Source organism: Labrus bergylta, chromosome 18, assembly GCF_963930695.1.
Source record: "Labrus bergylta chromosome 18, fLabBer1.1, whole genome shotgun sequence".
NCBI classification, from domain to species: Eukaryota; Metazoa; Chordata; class Actinopteri; order Labriformes; family Labridae; genus Labrus; species Labrus bergylta.
Window position 1 is genome coordinate 8,531,389 of NC_089212.1, and position 17,559 is coordinate 8,548,947.

The 17,559-nt window shown below is 42.5% G+C and overlaps 1 protein-coding gene across 2 annotated transcripts in view; it reads left to right on the forward strand.

Annotated features, from left to right (window-relative positions):
* The window catches only part of prkd1 (protein kinase D1), a 50,675-nt gene extending 33,409 nt beyond the window's left edge, over nt 1-17,266 (forward strand). For both annotated transcript variants that reach the window (XM_020641987.3, XM_065966551.1), the window contains exons 14-21: nt 1,968-2,040; nt 2,716-2,822; nt 3,378-3,539; nt 4,119-4,217; nt 7,386-7,546; nt 7,632-7,738; nt 11,015-11,100; nt 11,798-17,266. In XM_020641987.3, coding sequence (XP_020497643.3) covers nt 1,968-2,040; nt 2,716-2,822; nt 3,378-3,539; nt 4,119-4,217; nt 7,386-7,546; nt 7,632-7,738; nt 11,015-11,100; nt 11,798-12,028 — 1,026 coding nt within the window. In that variant the 3' untranslated portion in view covers nt 12,029-17,266. The remainder of the gene's footprint in view (nt 1-1,967; nt 2,041-2,715; nt 2,823-3,377; nt 3,540-4,118; nt 4,218-7,385; nt 7,547-7,631; nt 7,739-11,014; nt 11,101-11,797) is intronic.
* The last annotated feature ends 293 nt before the right edge of the window (nt 17,267-17,559 follow it).

Consider the following 17,559-nt stretch of genomic DNA (forward strand, 5'->3'; position numbering starts at 1 on the left):
CACACAGATGTCTCATGAGGTAAGAAGTGACGTTAAAAAAATAACGGGGAAGTAGCAGACGAGTCCTCTTTACGACGCTATAATGAGAATATCTGTCTTTCTATCAATGCTACGTGTAGTTGAACAGAATCCCAATCTGAACTAAAGAGTGGAGAAGAACATACTGGAGAACAGGAAACATGCAGCAGCAGGTTCATTAGAGCACAGAGATCGTAGAGGTGGCGTGCAGACACTCTGAATTTCTGCAGAATAAATACGAGGAGGCTGGAGGAGATACTCCGGGTGAAGAGAGAAACATTCAGCTGTTTGTGTTCACACATGACGCTCAGCCTGGAAAATATCAGGAGTTTTCTGCAAGTGTGGAAGATCAAAAGGTTTAGTTATATCTGGAAAGTGGTCCTCCTACCCAATCAGGGAGAGCCTAAAACCTTTCTGATGTCAGCAGGGAGGGCCTCCACTAGTTGCAAATAAGGAATATGTGACTTCAGATTGAGTCTTTATAGTTCATGACCTACGTCTCCATATGCTGTTAACTCCATCAGGAGATGTGACCCAGGAGTTCATGACAATGCAGGAGACAGACATTTCATGACGGGTTTTGTAAGTTAATGAAAACTTGAGTCTGCAGTGCAGCTGCTTGAGCGTCCTCAGACATGCAGAGGAACATCAGGCTTCATGAGCCAACAACGTTTTATATCACGTCATCTCTCTTCAGTCATAATGATCCGCTCCGTCCGTTGCTTCCTGCTGGGATCTGCATTTATTTGTTCTTTAAAGCTTGTAATTAAAGTGATAATGAGGCTCCGCTAAAGCCCCGCCATTGGATGAAAACAAAAAATACAGAATGCTAACCATTTGACCATGACCAATCAGGTACTTGTACCCCAAAAAGAAAAAATCTCAACACCCATCCATACTGCTGGTTGCTGGTTGACATCATCAAAAAAAATGTATCTTGAGATTCTGTTTTTTTTTCTTCCTTTCTACTTTTGAGAGGAGGATTAATGTTTCTTTTTCATAATAAACCACTTCCTGTTTGAACCTCTCCTCCGTGTGATCCTTCCTCGCCTTTTAATCCATTTGCCTTTGAGGACTTGGAGGACGCGTCACCGAGTCTGTATGCATCAAACACTCGACGTGTACATTTACATCATAAAGATTTCCATAAAGCTCAAATGTCTGCAAACTCTATTCATGCAAATGGAAGCGCGGAGAACATCAAGTCCCATTTCCATGCAGGCGCTCACCTCACCGTCTCCAAGGTGAGCACGTCCTCAAGCACCTCAGACGGAGATTACTGTGATTACTCACTCAGCCAAACGGTTTCCATGACGACGAATGGTAATTAGGCAGCGAGACGGGGGGGTGAAGGGGTAGGAGGAGGTTTATAATATTGTATTTCTGTCCTCTCTGCTCGAGGTGTGATATTAGCCTGTCAGTTAACAGGGGAGGAGAGGGAGACGTGATCGCAGACAGGGAGAAAATATTTTGCAGTTTTGGTGTCAAAGCTGTGGCGGATCACTGACGCCGGGTAGTTTCACTCCGCGCCCAGTAACCTGAATCAATAAGATTCACTTTCTGTAAGCTGAACTCTGTTTCTGTCGCCCTGCCGCACCTTCCTTCAACACCTTCTCACCAGAGAAACAGACGTTCAAACTCTGAACTTTAAAGGGTAACTCCAGTATTTTTAAACCCAGGGCCTGTTTTTTTAAATTACAAATAGTTACACAAAATGTGGAACCCCTCCGGTAGATTTGTTCGTCCTGCAGCAGACGTTTACCTGAAATTCTCTTTGATTTTTCAGGAGTGCATGTGTGAAAACGCCTTAATAGTTACATAATCTCAAAATACAAACAAATCCAACATTCATTCATTTAACATTCAGTGCAAACACATGGACTCATGACTGAGTTGTTCAATAATGATTATGTTTTATTTAGTCTTAGAACACTTCCTCTCTGTTTCAGGATATCAACTCTGTGTATCAGATTTTCCCCGATGAGGTTCTCGGCTCGGGGCAGTTTGGCATCGTCTACGGAGGTAAAACACAAAGAGCCTCAAACAGCACATCTACATGCAGCATCATTCAGCATCAGTCAATCTAAGGACAAGGTCCAATAATGGCATTGCTCACCACCTCAGTTTCAGAGCTCTTCTAACCTTCGTTTAATGTTGCTAGGTAACAAAAGTTAACCTCCTCTTCACTTTTAGGTCAGATTTATTTGCTCTGTGTGTTTAATATTTGCTTTATTTTAAAAAATATCTTAAAGAAAACATGAAAACGATATAAAAGAGTCATGTCCTGGTGTTAGCAGCAGCTCGACACCTGAGACTGTTCCCTCAAAATGACGAGTCAGAGCTCGTAGGCAACCAGTGTTAGGAAACCTGCACACCATCTAAATAGCAAAAAAAACATTGCAAACGTTTCAGTACCAAACTTTGGCATTGTCTTTATGCAATTGAGACACTGTGCAGGAGTTTAACTGCAGATTGTGATGGATTCATCCCTCCCGAAAGCTCCTTTCTGATGAATCAGATGTAGATGCTCTAAGTTTGGGAACTCTTTGGTACGACTGAAAACCTTCATGCGTAGTTAAATTGTCCAAAGTACAAGTGCCTAGAAGCTGTACTTAAATACAACAGAGGAGTGATATACTTTGCTTAATCATAGAACAGCTAACAGCTGAGTGTGTTTATTGTTTGTTTTTCATGCAGGTAAACACAGGAAGTCTGGCAGAGACGTCGCCATCAAGATCATCGACAAACTCCGCTTCCCAACCAAACAGGAGAGTCAGCTTCGTAACGAGGTGGCCATCCTGCAGGTAAACACACACACACACGCACACACACACACGTACACACACACACGCACACACACGCACACACACACACACTCCTATCAGCAGCGAGTGAGACTTCCTGTCGTGATCGACTTCATTACTGTGACAACACTGTAGGGGTGTGACATCTTGTAATAATCCAGCTCTGCTCAACCTGCAGGAGCTGCTGCCACACACACACGCACACACACACCTGCTCTCTTCTACAGGTGAGAACATCGGGAATTAAATGAGCATGTCGGGAAATATGAATATACTCCTTACCGTGTGTGTTTATCAGGATTTATCATTTTGTGGATTTTGGATTTCATTTCTGTTTGTGTCATTTTTAAGGCTTTTTTTCCTTCTTGGTGAGAACAAACATGGAAACAAGTTAAACATTTCAAAGAATGAAAATAAATCAGTTTCATATTTTAAAAACTGACTTTTTGACACTCTTCAGCAGAAACAGAATATCGCTGCTAGTTTCTCCTAAATCCTGCGGACAAACAACGGTCCCAGCTCTCTCTGATCAGTTCTCCTCCTCGCTCCCTCCAGAGTTTGCACCACCCGGGGGTGGTTAACCTGGACTGCATGTTTGAGACGCCGGAGCGAGTGTTTGTGGTCATGGAGAAGCTCCACGGAGACATGCTGGAGATGATCCTGTCCAGTGAGAAGGGACGACTGCCCGAGAGGATCACCAAGTTCCTGGTCACACAGGTCACAGAAACACACACACACACACACACACACACACACACACACACACACACACACACACACACACACACACACACACACATTTAAATCTAACCCTTTCAGGTTTTTTGGTTGCTAACAGCTAACAGGGTCTCTGACCTCAGACTTTTATTGCTGCACAAACATTTATGAGTGTTAAGTATTCAACTTGAAGATCACGGTGGTGCAGTGGTCAGCGAGGAGGTTCCTGGTTTGAATCCCCGTCTGACAGGAGCCTCTCTGTGTGGAGTTTGCATGTTCTCCCCGTGCATGTGTGGGTTCTCTCTGGGTTCTCCGGCTTCCTCCCACAGTCCAAAGACATGCTCGTTAGGTTAACTGCTGACTCTAGACTGTCTGTAGGTGTGAATGTGAGTGTGGCTGGTTGTCTGTCTCTATATGTCAGCTCTGTGATTGGCTGGTGAACAGTCCAGGGTTTAACCCCGCCTCTCGTCTGAATGCGAAAGCGGTATAGATGATGGATGGATGGATGGATGGGCGCCTTTCCTCTAGCGCCCCCCCCCCCCTCAGGATATTAATTTAACTTCTGTGTGTTTTCTTCAGATCCTGGTGGCTCTGCGTCATCTTCACTTTAAAAACATCGTCCACTGTGACCTGAAACCGGAAAACGTCCTGCTGGCGTCTGCAGACTCGTTTCCACAGGTACATGGTCTGTGTGTGTGTGTGTGTGTGTGTGTGTGTGTGTGTGTGTGTGTGTGTGTGTGTGTGTGTGTGTGTGTGTGAGGGAGAGAGAGAGAGTTTCTGCATTATTTTTGAGCAGACTTACAAACCGAAATACTCTCATAAAGAATCACAGAAGCTCCATGAATAATGAGAAATATTTGAGGATAAATCCAGAACATCATTAAATGTTTGATGAATGTACATGTGCATCACATCGTTATCGGGTCACTTTATTTAGCGTCCTTGTAAACGGTGACATTAAGGCCAAATCAAAATGACCTCAATTAGATTGAAGACATTTTGACGCGTAAACAAAGCTGGTGTGAGAGGACAGACAGGCGGAAACAATGATTTTAAAGATGAAACCTAACTCTGCATGGTGTCCTGATAAATCACTAACCAGACTCTGATATAACAGAAAAACCTCTGATGAAACATGTTCATCCAGAGAAGAGGTGAAACAGGCAGCTCCAGGCAAACAAACACGGCAGACTCAGACAGTCCATTAGCTTTCAGTGTAACTATTAGCAGCTCTCTGCAGTTTTCAGTCTCCTCTCCACAAATAGCTGTTTGTGTCAGACACACAAACTGTTAACGCTAATGATGCATCAGGCCGGCTGCTGGGCTCAGTGTTCCTCACACACTTTACCGACTGTGGATCACTGCTACTCCTGAACAACTCAGGAGACAAACACTGTGCTGTAGCGCCTGCAAAATGTCGTGTGCATCTTATGCATTAATGCTTGCTTGTCTGGTAACAGAATTTCAAACAATATAAAGTAAGATAATTTATTTATTTTAAAGCAAAAAGTGAAACTTTGTGTTTTTCCCTCTCTCTCAGAGTCTGTGTGTCGACTAGCTTAGCTTAAAGGCTAAAAGCAAAGCGAAACTACTAGCCTAGCTCCATCAAAAGATAAAAGTTAAAGGTTAGCATGGCTTAACATAGCTACCATAAAACCAGACAAAGGAAAAGATCTGCTTGCCCACTTGTGAAAAAATAAGGTATAAGCCATAAAATTATTTGGAGAGAATCAGTATTTGTGTGAAATCTTTTGTTTGATGTCAGAGTGGACTGTAGACATCGCTAGCTTAGCATAACGGCTGGAAGCAGGAGGGGGGAACTGCTGGAATAGATGCCTTAAGAAGAGAGAATACACCTTCACCTTCTTCACAGGTAGCATGCTATTTAAAAAAAGGAAGAAATCCCATTTTAAAAACAAGTCATCTTTGGAGCTTAGAGTTGATTGACACCGCAGAGGATGATAAGCTGACAGTGAGTGTCCAGGTGCATGAGAAAGGATGTCAATCATCGAATGAATTTGATAAACAACAACAATACTGCTTCTCTGGCGGGTTCACCAACAAGGTCATTTCACCTACATCTACACATCCACCTGGATGAGAACGACACGAGCTAAAATAGAAGTCTGAGTCGATGCTGAGGAGAACTGATTCATCACAACCCAAAGGCGAAGTGAGCCAACCTCTCTGAGATGACTTCCATGTTTCTCCTCAGTGTGTGTGTGTGTGTGTATGTGTGTGTGCGTGTGTGTATGTGTGTGTGTGTGTGTGTGAATCATCCTGCAAAGATAGCAGCTTCATCACACTCATCCTCCCTCCTGTTCCCATCCAAACAGTGACTGATGCTGCCTCAGAGCCAACACCAACACGGAGTCAGAGTTTAACTTTCAGACTCATTAAGAAGAATTTCCCTCAGATTGTGTCTTCTCTCCAGGAGGGTCTCCTTCTGGGCCCCATGAACAGGTCTCACATTGGGCCCCTCCCCCACAGACTCAGTCAACCCTGAGATATTTTTATAACCACACCTGCATTACACAAACAACCAATTAAAAGTCTGTTTGCTGAGTGATTGCGGTTCGTCTGCACCTGTGTGAAAGCTGTCAATCAAACCCCAGTGTGGACCATACAACCGTACAGAGACCACTTGAAAGGGTGGGTTCTGGTCCACTTTTTATCGGACTCTGGGGTTTGTGATAAGAACACGATCTGACCAAAGTAACCACCGTGTGCCTTCTCTGTTTGTCATCACTGAACATGTGTTAAAGACCACAGGCAGAATCAAAAAATCAAAAAATACATGCAAATCCCTCAGTGGGTGCTGGATCCAAGAACATGAATAGCTAAAGGAAACCAAACAAGATCTGCAACCCAAGAAGCTCCCTATTGAAGAATTTATTGATAAGTGACGTTTCCAGACCAGAGGCAGACCTGACGGACTTTCAGAAACAGTTTGGGTGGATGAGCAGGTCCTGGTTCAGGAGGACTAACGTGCTCCTTCTCCTGAACTGTCTTAAAAAGGACATATTATCCCCCCTTTTTCCCCTTTTTCAAACAGTCCCCTGTGGTCTAACTGAAACATCTGTGCTGTGCTTTGGTCAAAATATAACATGAATCAAGCACCAGAGGAGGTTTGTGACCCTGTATAAACCAGCTCTCTCAGAACGCTCCGTTTTGGTGTGTGTGTCTCTTTAAATGAAATTTCCCCCCCTAGTTTTCCTCGTAGACATCACTCCTTCACTACCGAGAATAAAAATGGCGGACCTGCGCAAAATTTTGCTCTAGGCTGGGTGGTGTAGTCCATGGGTGGAGATACCAGGGGAGGGGAGGGTATTTTTTAACAGAATCCCACTGTGACATCACAAGGAGAGCACACTGGAAACAGCATTTTAGCATTTTTCTCTGTGTTGTAAGACTTATGCAGACCACAAACAAAGGACTGGATGGGTTTATTTCACATTTTTGGGGTCAATAGACACTCAGGTTACCCAAATATATGTTCAAAAACACTGTAGAAGTGGATTTTTCATAATATGTTCCCTTTAATAAGCGACTTCAGCAACTCAAGAACATCAACATATTATTTTCAAACTGTCTCGTTCGCCTTCAGTGATAAATACAAACGATATAAAACCTGATGAGCAGAGCCGACATCTCTCTGTGTCGTTGTCCATTCAGAAACTGTCAAGAGTCATTGAAGCAGCAACAGCCAATCAGGAGGCAGCTAGTCTTTGTTTACTTCTCAGAGGTTTACCACAAGATAATATGACCAATTAGAGAACAAGACATTTGTATTTAGATGAGCTAACAGATAAGTGTACGTACCCGGCCCTGACTGTCTTGTTCCAGGTGAAACTGTGCGACTTTGGTTTCGCTCGGATCATCGGTGAGAAGTCGTTCAGGCGTTCGGTGGTCGGCACGCCGGCCTATCTCGCTCCCGAAGTCCTGAGGAACAAAGGCTACAACCGCTCGCTGGACATGTGGTCGGTCGGGGTCATCATCTACGTCAGGTACCAGAGTCTTTTTATATATTATATTGACTTTGAATGAACCATGGACTCATGTTGTGTTGTTGGTTCTGTTCTGGTTCTGCAGTCTCAGCGGGACATTTCCTTTCAATGAAGACGAAGACATCAACGATCAGATCCAGAACGCTGCCTTCATGTACCCTCCTCATCCCTGGAAGAAAGTCTCCAATGAAGGTACGTCCCACGCCACGGCCCTAAACTTTATGTGAACACTGTAACCCATAAATAGCTCACTGATCTCTCTTTAACACACGAACCAAACAACAGAAACGTCCTCCTCACCCTTTGTCTTGTAGCTGTTCACTTCTTCATCATAAGGCACGAGTTCCATCGCTTCATGTCTGAGTGTCCTTCAAAGAGCCCAGACTTCTCTCTTAGCATTCTCTTGTTGTACAGTTCTCGATGACGTCATTTGGTCGCATTCCGGTGTAATACTTTGAGAAAACTCAAGGAAGGGTGATGATTTTCTGATGATTGTAGCCGCAGTTTCATGTCTGACAAACAGGCTGTGATGTTGCAGATGGTCTAACCCGCAATTTCCACATAGTCTGTGTGAGCTGTGGACCGTCAGCGCAGCGGTTTTGCTCCATCCGACGGCGCCCGCCATGCCTCACTGGGTCCGTTTCTGGAGCAACAAGATCACGCGGGAATAATGTGTAAACAACATGTTGCTCCGTCTTACCCAGGATGATTTCCTTTTCCTTCGGTGCTTGTTGTGACGTCATGTTGATAAAGTGATGAAAAATATGATCAGTCTGTATGTTGTATTTTATTTTGAAATTCAATAGATGCTCTGTGCGTTTCCTTGCCTCACTTCCTGTCCGGGGCCTTTCTATTCCGTCCAGCTTGATGCGTGCCTGCAGCATGCTTCTGCAAAAATAGACTCGCAGCGTATTTGAAATGGAGCAGAGAAGAGTGACGCTTCTGGCAGGCTCTGGAGACGCACTGCGATGTGTGCGGTGGAAACACGATCGTTGACTAGAGTGGGAGCAAACGTAGTGCTGACAGAAAGCAGCACAAACGGACGCTGCATCGCGTGTAACTCACCCACAGTTTTATAGCGGTTCATTTTTTAACCATGAAACACTATTTCTGTCTGAGTGTGTTAACATGAGTTCGGGTCTCCTGGTTATGAGTCTCAGTGTAAACACCAAATCAAGGACTTCCTGTGGGCGGATTGGAGCATAGTCCTGATTACATTGAGCTGTAAAATAAAAACTATTGCAGCCAGAACATCCATCTTTTATTCTTCACACTCGCACACGGCTGATTATTTTCTGATGATTGAAGCTTTAGACAGGCGTTTTGTCATCACACTGTGCATCAGACTTCTTATCTACACAAATTAAAATGAAAGTGTAAATGTCCCGTGTGATGAGGTGATTAGAAAGGAAAGCCTCGTTTCACCTTCTGTCTGACTCTCAGTTATTATTTCCTCCTGCAGCCGTGTGATCGCTCAGAGCAGCCTTGAAGTCGCTCTCAGTCTCTCTCTGCTGCTGAGTGACTCATCATGTTGTCGTCATTGTCTCTAAACGCGTCCGCCCTCAGTGTGTGTGTGTGTGTGTGTGTGTGTGTGTTGGCTGGAATTGTCCTGTTGACTATAAGACAGATTTAAATCAGCCTGACTCACTCCGCTCCTCGGCCGGATCCCCGAAGCGCTCCTAACCTCCCGTCCACCTCCTCATCCCGCCGGAGACACTTCGGCCGCTCAGGAATAAGTGTTGTAAGAGTTGTTTCTGTCGGACGCAGGAGGATTGAATGTCACAGAATCGACTCTTAGTGCGTCAATAAAAGATCACTTTGAGAGAAGATACTTTAAAAAGGTTTCTGCTCGAGAGCCGCCCACGATCAACACGACTCCAGCGTTTCATCAAATAGAGTTAGGGGACATTCACAGTGTTTGATAAGTGTTCTGGAAACAATCAGCCACAGGACTTTTCAGGAAGTTTCATATTAAACGTTATCAGTCAGTGCCTTTGTGAATAAATGTACACCATGCAGGGATGTGGCGTCGTGTCTACAAACCCCCCAATGAGGAGAAAAGTCCATCCTCTCCGTCTTTTGCCTGCTCCACTTTTCAGAAAATGTGTGCTCAAACAGGCTGTTTGGAGATTTTCCCTTCATGACATCACAAAGGGCAGTAACTCCTCCCCCAGGTGGGTGACACTCCCACAGCTAGGTGTTTGTTCTGCCCTCTGAGTCTGCCTTCTCACTGTAAACAATAGGACATGGAGCGAGAAAGCCCGAGACACCCAAGCCCTTCCAGAGAGGAGGCGTGGTCAGACACAGCTCATTTACATTTAAAGGTACAGACACAGAAACAGTCTGTTCTGAGCAGGGCTGAAATAGAGGGGTTTATAGACATGATCAAATACAGGATCAGAGTGGATTTAGAACAAGAAACTTCACACACATTTTCTGAGATATTTAAACTGAAGAAGAGGAGGAGAATATTGGCCACCATATATTCCCCACATAGCAACCCCCTTAACCTTCAGAGGGCTGCTGTTTCACATAGGCCACGTTTACACACAAACAATCCACTTAAAACAGAAAGGTTTTAGTTTTTCTCTTCAACAAAGTTCCATGTTTAGGCGAGGAGATTTTGATGACACCCGCTGTGCACACTGTTTAAAAATGATCCGAGGTGAGAAGCTAAGACACAACAAAAGGTCAAAAGGGTACCGGCTGAAATCGGGGTGTAAACATTGCCTCATTGTAAATGAGATAGGCCTATGGGGAAGATTAGAGAGAGAGAGAGAGAGAGAGAGAGAGAGAGAGAGAGCAGCAACAGCAGAGAAAATTTAAATGACATCCACAGTCTTATGAACACAGGAAATATCCAGCTGTTAGAACAAACATCACAGAGGCCGGGTTAAGGAAATAAAACTATTTAACATCTATTTTAAGATTCTTCCTTAAAAAATGTGTCGGAGACTCGGACAGTGGAAAGTTTGACTGACAGGAAAAGTTTTTCTTCTCTGTTTTGGAGTTGGACAGACTGAAACCACCATCCTTCTGCCCCGTCGCACAGAGAAAGTGCAGATTAAAGGAGGTTCATGCGAGGAGTGAAGGAGGAGGAGGGTGTGTGTGTGTGAGAGAGAGAAAGCGCCCTGAGAAGCAACGAGGGTCCGGGCTTTTCTTGGAAAAGAGAGTTAGACGGACAGATTTCGGGGGGTATTCATGTGCTGCTCCATTCATGTGCATAATACCAAGCGAAGGAGGCCCCTGCAGACCTGAGGGGCCACGGGGTCCCAGAGCTGTTCAAACCACTGACCCCTGAAGAAATGTTAACATCATGTTAGCTTTGCTCATTAGCCCCGACTGGCCCCTCTCCACAGGGGGAGGTGGGGGCCCTACGCCCACCTTCTCCCTCCCTCTGTTGGACTTTCTGCTTGCTCATCACTTCTTTTTCTTCTTCTTCCTTTTTCTGTCTCTCCTTCCTCGCAGCGATTGACCTGATGAATAACCTGCTGCAGGTGAAGATGAGGAAGAGATACAGCGTGGACAAAACCCTCAGTCACCCGTGGTTACAGGTAAGACGCTCCATAACCTTTGATTTTAAGTGTGTGAAAGAGAATCAAAAACTGAAATGTGAATTTGAAGATGATTTAAACAAACTTAATTTCTCCTGGTAGAATGGAAACAACTGAATATTAGTTTTATCTTAAATATAAAAGCTTGATATGATGTTAGATGATCGTATGACATTATATTTATGGCCAATAAGAAGTTTTACTTTGTTTGAAATAGAAAAAAAAACTCAACTTGTGGAGTTTTCAAAGTTTTCTGTCTTTGTTGTTTCATCTATTGTTAGATTTTTTACTCTTCAAGTTTTTAGAAAGTTCATTAAAAAAACTTTTTTGTTAGAGCCTGACCGATTAATATGCCAGCCGATAGTTTTGGCCGATATCAGCATATCCTGGTACTATCTGTATCGGCTCATTTTATCGCAGATATGTGCCAATATTTTTAGATGTATTCACCAGTCAAATAGCATTTAATTTGAGTTTAATTTTATCACACTTGCAGTCCTCTATCACCAGCAGAGGGCGCTATATGATGCTATATAACCGATTGGTGATGGACTCTGATCAAACTATCAGTGATTGCATGCCAGCAGAGGTGCTTCATAGATGAGCTGTGGGACGTGACGGGCGAGCCGGAGTGACTTCAACAATCGAACAATTGGACCACTTGATGTAATCACTGATAGTTTGTTTTCTCCACCAGGACTACCAGATGTGGTTGGACCTGAGGAACCTGGAGACCCGGATGAACGAGCGCTACATCACCCACGAGAGTGACGACCTGCGCTGGCACCACCACGCCCAGCTCAGCGGGCTCGACTACCCCCCGGTGGTGGGCAACGGTCCCCGTGGCGACGGCCTACAGGGGCTGGAGCGTTACCAGGAGCAGGATGAGGAGCTTGAGACCCTGAGTGAGAGGGTCAGTGAACTCTGAGGACCAGGTCACGTATACACAGACCGGAAACAAGATTGGTGACAAAATGAGTGAACGCACAACTTTATCAGAAATGAGGAGACTTTTTAAACATCAGTCGCTCCAAAACTATGAGAGCTATTTTCCTAAACAGGGTAATTTTTGATGGAGATAGGCACCATGTCCACATAACTATTATTCTAGTCAGAAAAGCGCTGGCTGTGCACTTGCATTGAGCGTTTGTGTGTAGAATAAAAGCGCTGCATGTCCATCCTGTCTCTATGACAACAGTCTGTTGAAAACGATCGCTGTATGACCGACACTGCTCCGTTACTTTTTTATTTGAGATCGTTTATTTCCCGATCAGACACAGAGCGAGGAGGATGTGGGTACCAGATTCCATCTGTAGGCGGCAAAAATACGGGGAATACTATACATTTGGAAAAGAGCGCCTTTCTGAAAAGTTTAAATGTTTTCAACTTGAGCAGCACTTTTTTCTCCAGGCGGCCGCTGTGACACACTCTACTCTTTGAAACAATTGAAAAAAGACGCTGGTGCTCAGAAAAAAACACTAAGTGGACACGGGGCCTTGGAGGGTTTAAGCTGTAAGTCCTGCCCCTTTTATATGAAAGCACATTGCATTAACAAAGGCAAAAAATATTAAAATTACACAAGTGAAGCCAAAAGTAGTGATGGACAATGCGGCCAAAATCTTCCATCAATGTGTTGATTATTATTTTTTGATTTTTTTTTTGTGTTTGGTGTTTGCAATGTGCTTCCATATTCTCAGCCATGACGCAGTTATTTTTCACACAGTGTCCTAGCAGCACGCAAGCGTTTGATATCGCGTCAATATTTCATTCTCTGCTCTGTGAATTTCAGTTTCCCCTTTCAAACATTATAATATGTGGTGCTATAATTTTGAAGGTGGACAAACTGAAGTGTGGTGCTTTTATTTTGAAGGTTAACAAACTGAAGTGTGGTGTTTTGTAATGATGAGTTGTTGACTCAAATCACACCACTCGTCAATAAACGGCTCGCGGTGAGAGGAACAAAGTTTTTCTCCTGTGTGAACACAAGTCAAAGGTCAACATGTCAGTCATGGATGTGGATTTTATTAATGCACTGTTAGCTCTAGCCATTAAAACTAGCTAACAAGCTCTGATAGTGAGAAGAGAGCCCCTTCCTTCCTCGTTCCTCGTCTGTCTATGCGATCAAAGAGAGGAAAATAGAAACACCGTGCGCTGCTCGCTGGCCGTAATGACACTCAAGCTGATTTTTTTTAGCTGGCGCTCGCTTGCGTCTTATTCTGTTAGGACAAGCTATAAGAAGGGTTAACATCTGCACTTTCTCCTTTTGACAATCAGAAAAAATCAAGTAAGCTACTGAAAAGTGGCGATTTAATTACCTTATGAAAACCACAAAACTTCACAATCTCTCCGATAACCGTCTTTATGTACACTTGAACAAAATTGCACTGATAATTACAGTCAAGGAATCAAAAGAAGCCATTACTATATATATATAAAAAAAAAAATCTTAAAGCAGAGAGGCACATTATTTAAAAATTTTAAGTGTTTTGTGTCATTTTCTGATTTTTGATCACTTTGCTACGGTAGGGTTTTTGTTTACTTAAAGCTCTCTGAGCTAACGTGCATTTGCTACAACTTTCTTTTAGTCTTGACCTTGTGTAGAATATATATTGAGGTTGTTGAGTTATTTAATTTTTATATAAGTGAAAGTAGTTTTAACTTGCAGCTCAAAAGCATGAGAAAGATAAAAGAAGGCATCATCAGTGTACGAGGATATTCACTAATGTGCTTCATCATGTTTCACGTTTCAGCGTAGCAAAGAAAAATCAGGGGTTTCATTCCAAAAGGAGATATCCAAAAAACAAAGACATAAACAAATACACTGACTGAATTTAAATAAATAATAAAGAAGATGGAGTACTGTATGTTTAAAAAAAAGGATATGTAGCATTTTGGAATGAAAATCCTCAATCGCTCAAAAACAGCAACAACAAAAACCAAAAACTGCAAGATTTTAATGTTTCCGTTTTTCATATTATTTCTGTTTCTGTATTTCTGAACAGTGTTTCTACAGTTAGTCAGCATTCATGTTGAATTGTTTTTGCATCACTATCATGCTTTTTTCTTGTCTTTCTGAGATTTTGATTCCACACAAAAAGGAGGCGACAGTAGCAGAGCCTCCTTTTTAACCGGGTGTTGTGATGACGAAATGTCCGTCTGTTACTCAGTCTGAAGGCCATTGAACAACAAAATCATTCATCATCATGTTTACAGGTACTGACAATAAAAAACAAAGAGACACAGTTTCCAAAAGAATAGCACAAAGCGCGGCGTCTCTGTTGTTTTTAATCGGTCAGGATATTCTCCTGAATGCTACGTAGCGTCTTCTCTTAGCAGTATGAATGTTGTCCGTTTCTCAGCACATTTACTATCATATGAAACCTAATAAATGCTGTTCTACTTTCATATGAGACAAAACTAAGCAGATGATGCTAGCTAGATAGCATACAAATTGTTTTAAACCTGCTTCCCATTTACAGAAAAGAAAAAACGTACTTCATTACCTTACTGACCACGGAACATAAATTACAAAGTTCAAGTTCAGAAGTCCCAAAACTTTTTTAAGTTATCTGTTTTTAAAGTAAAACAAAATATAACTATTTTATGTCAAATGCTGCAGTAATATTGTAACTGATGCGTAGTTCTTTGGCCTACATCGCCATAAAATTTGCTGTCATATTTTTCAATTTTGAATAACAACTTAATGTTGAATCTAGCTAGCTTGAATGAATACTTTGGCTAGCTAGCATAACTTAACCGTTAGCTTATCAGATCTATCGGCTTGCTCACCTAATTGGATGGAGGTCCCCGCATTAGAAAACGTGCAAACAAATACATATATTTGTTTTGCGTTTGTGTTTACTTTTTCTTGTTAAATTATATTATTACATGTATTAAAATACACTGACACCTTAAAACATGACGTCAAACTTCTTTGAACTTCTTTTGTTCCACCAGAGCACAAGGTGGGCATTTGTAGAGATTACTGCAAAATGTGCAATGTGCAAAATCTTAAATGTTTTTAATATATTGCCCTCCTCACTGCTCCGAGGACAATAATGGTAAAGGCCCTTCTGTGATGCTGCAGCAGCAGTTCTCAACTGGTCTAGTCTCAGGACCCACCATAACCTCAATGAGAAATCGAGACCCAAATTACTGACCTTTGTCAACCACTGACATTTATTTATTGAAATATAGGGCAGGTTGAACCTCAGACGGAACAAAGTGTGAGAGAACAAAGAGATGGAAAACATATTTTAAAAAGAGCATAATAGACTTTTTTGCAACAAGTGTTTTTCCAAGCACACATTCCCGACCCACTGAAAAGGGCTCCATGACCCACTTTAGGTCCTGACCCACAAGTTGAGAACTACAGCTCTACAGGACGCCTGTTTACAGAAAAGCAGAGTAAATCGGTAATCCCACATTTTGAACTCCTCCAGTTCAAAGATAAAAGTATAACAGCAAGTATCAGGGTTATTCCAGGTTCGAGATACTGCCATTGACAGGGGATAATAAGGGCTGTTTCTCCAAAGCCTTCATGGCCTTGTCTTCTTCGTGCCTCTTCGTGCTGCTTCTGTCTTCTCTGAAAACGACATTTCAGCTTCAGCTTGAACAGAAATGTCGACTGTTGTGAAAGTTTGTTTAAAGAGTTGGTTTATCAAGCATTCGTTGAAAATAATTGTTTTGTAATTGTGTGTACAGATGGTCTCAAAGTGCTGTGAATGTTGCAAAGAAACTTAGGCTGAATGTGCATAGAAAAGCTCTGGATGTTTATGCTAGCTCGCAGCTACAGTCTGCTGTGTTTATGTCCTGTATGCCAGGACTCTCAAAACTAACTGTATACAAAAAGACAAGGTAACAGTTCTACATGGCGTCCATATTTCTGCGACATTAAACTACTTCTGTGATCCAGGTTTGCTAATTATTAAATGCAGGGTATCTTACAAATGTTATTGCTTTGAGATCTTAACACGACTAAAAAGGCAATGGATGGTAAGTCTAAAGCGATGTTGACAATCCAATAACAGCTGAATCATGTCAGCTAACATGAGAATGCAACCACCTCCAAGCTAATAATACATTCTATGAAACTAACATATTTTCTATTGTACCGCACTCCATTAAATAAAACTGACTGTGTCCAAAACCACATACTGTATACTGCCTACTAACCTGTCTGTTAGACTGCCGTTAGCAACATACTATACGAACGTTTCGACACACTGTTATGTCGTTTGCACCAAATTAAATCTGCCTTAAGTCATTTGTTTGCTCCACTACTTTCTTTGGATCCTGCCTTAAAGAAGGAGTCCACTGAGTTATATTTTGAAATTCTTCTCTGAAAACAGCAGCCTCCATTTGTGGAACGTTTCCTTCGACCCCGATATTTTACATTCATATTTGGTACATAATATTTTGATATTATATGGACATTGGAATCCCAATAGAGTACTCAAAGGGCTCCTTAGAAAGTTATTAAATCTCAGAGGTAAAACGAGACTTCACAAAGTCACGACCTCCAGCGAAGAAATAGTCCGTCATGTATCCGCCCAAAAAAACACAACTTGAAAATGTATTCTTTTTTCTTGTAAGATATGGTAAAAAGATTAGTTTTTCTGTTAGTTTTTCCTTTCAGCCATTGGTCAAATCCAGGCTACCTGTTTGACCTTCGCTTTTAACCCTTATGCTAAGCTAAGCTAAGATAAGCTAACAGACTTAAGGTTACTGTTAGGTGGATGGTTAACCATCGTTCTCATTTTCTGCCCCAATATTTCAGATTCAGAAAATATGAAAATGAAAATATATTTTCATAATTTTTACGTTTGGGTATCTCTGGATAATCCTTGTAACGTGGACCGTAGGGTTAGGGTCCTGGTCTAAGAGAAAACGTTAAGACGAACATGTTGCTGCTCAGTATTTATGGACGAGTGAGATGGAGAAGTTTCTGGAGGCATTAGCTTTGGGTTCAGAGCTGTTAGCCTGCCGTGTTGCTGTGTGCGTCCATGTGCCAAATGGTTTGACTTGTTTTATTTCTCGTGTGTGGCTTCACTCCTCTGTGCTCTGACATCCTGCCTGAAGTGCTCACACCGTGTTTGCTATCTGCAGGAACCATAAAGATGTATTTTTTCTGGATCATGTTTCAATAAAGATATTTTAAAATCAGTTTGGAAATGTGTGGCAGTGGCTTTTTCTAAGTGAAGACCTGATCTGTCAAAAAACTGATTATTTGTTCAAATAACCCTCAAGTGTCGGGCGCAGATGGCCTAATGGTTAGGTTGCGCCCCATGAACTGAGGCTGTGGTCCTCCAAATGGTCGGCCCGGGTTAAAGCCTGACCTGTGGCTCTTTTCCCGCATGTTATTCCCCTCTCTCTCTCTCTCTCTCTCTCTCTCTCTTTCTCTCTCTCTGGTTTCCTATCTTACCTACTGTCTTTTCAATTAAAGGCAAAAAGCCAGAA